The 6,848-nt window shown below is 33.0% G+C and overlaps 1 protein-coding gene across 1 annotated transcript; it reads left to right on the top strand.

The window, feature by feature from the left end:
- Positions 1–831: 831 nt before the first annotated feature.
- On the top strand, positions 832–6,097 carry LOAG_08132 (2,3-bisphosphoglycerate-independent phosphoglycerate mutase). Its single transcript, XM_003143664.2, has 12 exons — positions 832–939; positions 1,234–1,397; positions 1,568–1,684; positions 2,126–2,258; positions 2,352–2,467; positions 2,896–3,040; positions 3,462–3,580; positions 3,898–4,024; positions 4,526–4,674; positions 4,935–5,052; positions 5,317–5,451; positions 5,660–6,097. The coding sequence occupies exons 1-12, from the start codon at positions 870–872 to the stop codon at positions 5,812–5,814; spliced, it is 1,548 nt and encodes a 515-aa protein (XP_003143712.1). The 5' UTR covers positions 832–869; the 3' UTR covers positions 5,815–6,097.
- Positions 6,098–6,848: the final 751 nt, after the last annotated feature.

Here is a 6,848-nt window from a genome sequence, read left to right as displayed (position 1 = left end):
TATATATATATATATATATATATATATATATATATATATATATATATATATATATATATATATATATATATATATATGTACCATTAAGAATTATCTTTATCGATCCAATCAATAATATATGTTGTTAAGAATTATGATGAATCCTTGATATGTACTTTTTTCTTTAGGATGCAGATTAATACAATGAATCATTTTAAACTATCATGTGATATTTAGTTGGAAATAGTGCTTAAAAATAGGAATTATTGATTGACTTTCGGATTTCCTTGAAAATGTCTAACTTCTTAAATCCTCTACCTTACTATTATCAATGCTACTATTAACAGTTGTTTGCTAATTACTTAGACTAACATTAACTTTCATATTATACTTTATGTATGTCAGTTTACACTAAGGATTTCCGAGAAAATGCTAAAACTTTAAAATTTGACGGATGAAATTTAAATTAATTAAAAACTCAGTCAAATCCTTTTATCGATGACAAGAAATCACTTTGTATTAGACTTCTTATTTCATTTTTCGTTGCATACAACGAGAGCAGCCGTATGCTATGCAGCTTTGTAGGACGACTTTTTATATCGTAGACTTGACGTGCGTGAAATCTATCACCTGGCGTGTGTACTTAACGTATGTGTGTACGTGATAACTTACATGATACTAACAAATTTATAGTGTCGAAATTTTCGATTTTTTAAGTGAATTTTATACTTTATTGGTTTTTTAAGTTGCTTTTGTAGATTTTCATTCTGTTTGCGTTTTATTGATTTTTTTTGATGATGGTTAGGAAGGTATGAATGCATGATTGACGTAATAATGTATCATACAGTGTTCTTTTAGAATTTCTGATTTTTGCAAAAAAAAAGAAGGAAATGGCCGGTGTGAAGAATCGAGTATGCCTGGTAGTGATTGATGGTTGGGGAATCAGTACCGAAAGCAAAGGTTGTTCTGTTTTCTTTTTTCTTGACTTCATTCTTGTTGCGAAGTTTTTATGAAATGTGTCCAGTACCACATAAAAGTTGCATTTGGCTATCAATATCATTTTTATCAAATCGTACTCATACTGAGAACTATGTCGGACTGAAAAGCTAATATTCGATGTTACATAGCAGGTTGAATATCTCGCATGTTGGGGAACATGTCATATTAAATAACTAGTATTGATGTTTTCGTGGTAGCAGAAATTAGAAGAATCGTAGTTTCAGAAATAAAATGGCGGTAATAACTTTTTTGCAGGAAATGCCATAATGAATGCTAAAACGCCGGTGATGGATGAGCTTTGTGCACTGAATTCACATCCAATTCAAGCACACGGCTTGCATGTTGGTTTACCAGAAGGACTTATGGGAAATTCGGAAGTGGGTCATTTAAACATTGGTGCTGGACGTGTTGTTTACCAGGTAATACAGAGTTTGAAATATTGCTTTTCAAAAAGTTCTCCCAGATATAATTTCATCGTTTTTGCAAGTGTATCCCCAAAGGTTTTTCGGGGTAATTCAAACACTTTTGCAGTACGATCCCATTTTTGTCGTAAGTGATTTATTATGAACTAATGATTGTGCTATTTTAGGATATTGTGCGCATAAATTTGGCGGTAAAGAACAAAACGCTGGTGGAAAATAAACATTTAAAGGAAGCTGCTGAACGTGCAATTAAAGGGAATGGTCGCATGCATTTATGTGGTTTGGTAAGAGTTCGACTTGATTTTGTTCATTGATTTTATTTGTTGTTTTTGTTTGCTGATGCAGTGCCGATGGATACATCCTCATCGATTTAGCCAGAATTATTCGACTAATAAAAAACACGCACTTTTAAAGAGGGTATAACCACACGTTATTAATAGCTGTGTGTATGTCTCGGTCTTTTTTTACATAATTTGGTTGATTTTGTATGCATGAAGCAGGGTCTGTGATACTTTTGTAGTACTGTTCCATTTATTCAAGCCATTGGTTAAATTGTGTCAGTAATTTGGATCCGCTTGTTTTAATTTCTCTCGTAACTTTCATGAATGTATCCAACTGCAGTTGAACTTTATCAAAAGTTGCTCTTTCATATTCCTCGTGTAACATGCACACAAGGATTCTGAATATAAAACTCTTGGGTTTCAAAATTTTCAGTAAATTTGCAGGTCAGCGATGGTGGTGTTCATTCACATATCGATCATTTGTTTGCGTTGATAATGGCTTTGAAACAGCTTAAAGTACCACACCTTTTCATTCAGTTCTTTGGAGATGGTCGTGATACGAGTCCAACAAGCGGAGGTACCGTTATTTTTCATCAGTTAAGTTCCTTTTAAATCAGTGCTAAAATTTTGTATGGATAGGAATATAGAGGTTTTTTTTTTTTGTTTTCAGTTGGTTTCCTCCAACAGCTGATTGATTTCGTCAACAAGGAGCAATATGGTGAAATAGCAACAATAGTAGGGCGCTACTACGCAATGGACAGGGATAAGCGATGGGAACGAATTCGGGTAGATAGCATTCTTGATTTATATTATTTTCGGTATCACTGACTCGTAGAATCGCTTTCAATTGAGATTTTAAAATTATTCGAGTTTATTATTGTCGGCAAATTAATCAGGCGATGAACTGTACTGAAAAATTGTTCGCTAAAAATAGGGATCCTTCTCCAGTTTCTCCAAATTACTTGTAATTCAAATGTTTCATGCTGAATAATGAAGTAATTCAGATACTTTGCGCTGCACTTCTTCCTTCATAGCTCAGTTATTTTAGTATTAATTTGAGTCTATTATGGTGATGCAACTTGCTACAACGGAGCTATCTGTTATTTAATCACTATTATTTTCCTATCAAAATAAGGTGTCCAAGTCAGATTTTGTAATGGATTTTCGTTTGTACCCTGCAGAATGTGTCTCATATTGTTTACCCATATTTTCAGGTGTGTTATGATGCACTAATTGGTGGCGTTGGTGAAAAGACTTCAACTGATAAAGCGATTGATGTTATCAAAGGACGATATGCAAAGGATGAAACTGATGAATTTTTGAAACCAATAATTCTTTCGGATGAAGGACGTACAAAAGGTGAATTACGTTCTGGTTCTAACTCTCAGAGCATGTTAGTCCCATGTAAAAAATAATGCAGCCTTTTATTACAATAGGTTATATCATTTGAGGCATCCAGCCCATGTTTTAGTGTTCCAGAATATATTCCTTTGAATTAGGAAATCTTATGCTAGCTTTTGATATCAGCATGATACTAACAGTTTTGATACTAATAGTGACGACTGTATCATTCAGCTGATAAGCCACAAGATGCAGAGAAGTAGAATTTGACAGGACTTAACCTTATCATTTTAAATTGTTAAGTTAAATATATAAGGCATACGGCCTACTTGAAAAATGTTCATTCGGACAGGGACTGTTTTTTAAGATTGGGATAATGTAAATTAATTTTTCATGAATTCATTAATTGCAAAAAAAAAGTGATCATTTTTTGCTCAAGATGGTGATACCTTGATATTCTTCGATTATCGAGCTGATCGTATGCGAGAAATCACTGAATGTATGGGTATGGAACGATATAAAGATCTCAATTCTGATATTAAACATCCGAAGAATATGGTATGCATGAACATCCTTCCTTTTGGTTATCAAAAATAGTCAAAAAAAAAGTCCGGACAAATAGTTTTTATTAAATAGATTAATTGAAACGGTCATGTTCTTGGAGAAGGGAATTGATAAGTGGAAGAATGAAACTGCTGAGGTGCAAAATTCTTTAGAAAAAAAGGAAAAAAAAGAAAAATGAGTGCTTAGCTTCATTTTTAAGTATGTATTAAGCAAAATCAACAGAATTTTAGAGATATTATATTTTTTGCAGTATTTTGAGATATGTATTTCTAAATGTTTTTATTTCAATTCATTCACGTGAAATGCTTTAGCAAGTAATTGGAATGACTCAGTACAAGGCAGAATTTACTTTCCCCGCACTTTTTCCTCCGGAATCTCATAAAAACGTGTTGGCGGAGTGGTTGTCTGTAAACGGAGTAACACAGTTCCATTGCGCAGGTTGGTTTGTCCTTACTAATATTTTGACAATACTCAGTTTAAATATTTTGCAACAAATTGATCCCGTTTCAATTCTAAAGCATCGTTAAATGCTTGGAATATCAGTTGTCTTCTAACAGGCCTGAAATACTGTTTTGGTTTTCAGCATCACATAAGGAACATTTACCTGTTTTGACTCGTACGAGTTTTACCTTCTCAGCTTAATGCCTTATCGCCTTTGTGGCTACAGAAAAAAACTTTATGACATTCGGTCTTATTAATGTAAAGCAATTCATAGCATTTCAATATATCTCTTCATTGAACGGTAGTTGACAGTGTTAACAGGTTAGATTACTGCTTAGCGATGGATATCGCATTATGTATCTCGCATTATGGATATTGCATTACGTTTAATGAAATAAAGTACGCAAACTATTTTGAGTTTTAAAGCATTACTAACATTACAATTTCTTCAACTGTATTTTAACTCATTTAATCCATTTTCGTTGATACGGTTTTCAGAGACAGAGAAATACGCTCATGTCACGTTCTTTTTTAACGGCGGTGTAGAAAAACAATTTGCAAATGAAGAACGTTGTTTGGTAATGTCACCGAAGGTTGCCACCTATGATCTTGAACCACCAATGAGTTCAGCCGCAGTGGCTGATAAGGTAATGTTCATTATTTTCATTATCGTTCTTTATCCATTTACGTAGAATACTTCTCGCTTCACATTATACTGTTCGCAGACGGCAAGATGTCTTCAACTTTAATTTTTATAAAAGAATTATGGGAAATTTGCATGCTTCGGCTAGGTTTTTGAATTTTTGAAAATTTCATTGTTTTGAGTTTTTATTTTCTTATATGATTAGATTTTGTTTTTCGATAAAATTGTTCTAACAAAAGGTTCATAATCTGCTTCTTCTTTCAGATGGTAGAACAATTGCATATGAAAAAGCATCCATTTGTTATGTGTAATTTTGCACCTCCTGACATGGTTGGCCACACTGGGGTTTATGATGCGGCTGTGAAAGCAGTAGAAGCAACTGGTTATTTTTCCTGCTCATCCTTTTCTACTTTAATTTTTATTAACGTTATTCAGAGCATTGGATGTGCTGTTAGATGAAAGGTACCATATATTAGGATTTACATTGCAAAAGTATAATAAGTGGTAGTTCTAGCTCACGTTTTGGCTGACTCCAAAACACAAATTGTAGATCGTCCTTTCTTTCGTGAAAAGTATTTAGGGTCTATTTAATGCTCACTGATTTCGATATATTCGTTCTGCTATTACCATTCAAAAGCTTTTTTAGATATTGCGATTGGACGAATATATGAAGCATGTAAGAAGAACGACTATATATTGATGGTAACTGCAGATCATGGAAATGCTGAGAAAATGATGGCGCCAGATGGTAGCAAGCATACTGCCCACACTTGCAATTTAGGTACACTTTTTATATTTCACAATTCTTGATGACGTTTACCATATGAACTTGAAGTATATTGAAATATATCGGATAATTCGTTTAAAATTCTCCTATGGATTGTTGCCACTGGCGGGTTAAAAACTTAGGATACTGTGATTCACCTTTACGAAGCACTAGATTTTATTTCGTAGTAGTTTTGGACATTTTTGGCCATTTTTGCTTGCAGTGCCATTCACTTGCTCCTCAATGAAATACAAGTTCTTGGACAAGTTACCGGATCGGGATATGGCTCTTTGCGATGTTGCTCCGACAGTGCTAAAAGTTATGGGTCTGCCATTGCCCTCCGAGATGACTGGACAGCCACTGCTTAATGAAGTTTAGATAGAGTATTTTTAAATTAATAGAAATCTACTGGAATCTACTTTTTTTCTACTTGATATTCATTAGTGGTATTCAATTTTTTTTTCTGCTTGATAGTCACTGACGGCATTCAATTTGTAATTCATTCTCGGTATTTATTGATGATATGATTTTTTGCCGAGCTGAAATAAAGATTTGCAAAAATACAGCTGTTTTTTGCTATTAGTCCTTTCTCTATGATTAGAAAACATTTCCGTCTAATTCATTTCCGGTTAAAGTTATTTGTATTAGATAAAATATCATCGTAATGTTTTTGCCTACATGAAAGCACAGATCCTGTATAAGCCATTCAAATGATATCAGAATGAAATATTCGCACAAAATACGCTTAGAATTCATAGTGATTACTTCCTATGCAAATCGTGCAGTTCTCTGATATTCGATCTTTCAAAAAGAAGCTCTATCTTGTTGTTGTGGACAAGTGTACCCTTCTGCAAAAAGTCTTATGAAAATCCCTTAAAATAACACATCCTATGGAATTTGAGCATTTATTTTGTTGCCCAAAAAGAATTTTTAGTAGTAAAACATTAAGTGAAACTTTCCAAATGTTACATGTTGAAAGAAATTACTGTAAAGGAACAGAAGAAAAGAATATTAATTGCAGCATTTAGAGTTGGTTTGAAATTTCTTTCCTAAAAATAGGTTTCAAGGAACTGTTTGATTCATTTAGTTTATTTCCCAAACAAAACTCGTAGCTTTACTCCATCTCTTTATTCTGCTGCCATGCATCATTTCTTGTTCCATGATCGTTTTTCACTCTTTCATTTAAATAATGAGCCATTTGTTTAATACTGACAGCATTAACAATGATGATGATAATAGCTAGGACTGAATTATAATCTTTTCTCTTTTTTTTTTCTAGCTGGTATTTATAATTCTATAATTCATAATTTCTTTCTTTTGCTTTATAATTTTTTTCTGGCTCATTTTTCCATTTTTTTTCTTTTATGGAAAAAAGGCTGAATTTGTACAAGCTAAATTCTTTTTTTTTTTTT

Source organism: Loa loa (assembly GCF_000183805.2).
Source record: "Loa loa unplaced genomic scaffold supercont3.304, whole genome shotgun sequence".
Lineage (NCBI taxonomy): Eukaryota > Metazoa > Nematoda > Chromadorea > Rhabditida > Onchocercidae > Loa > Loa loa.
Note: the sequence above shows the minus strand (reverse complement) of the source record. Positions and strands in the feature narration are given on the sequence as shown.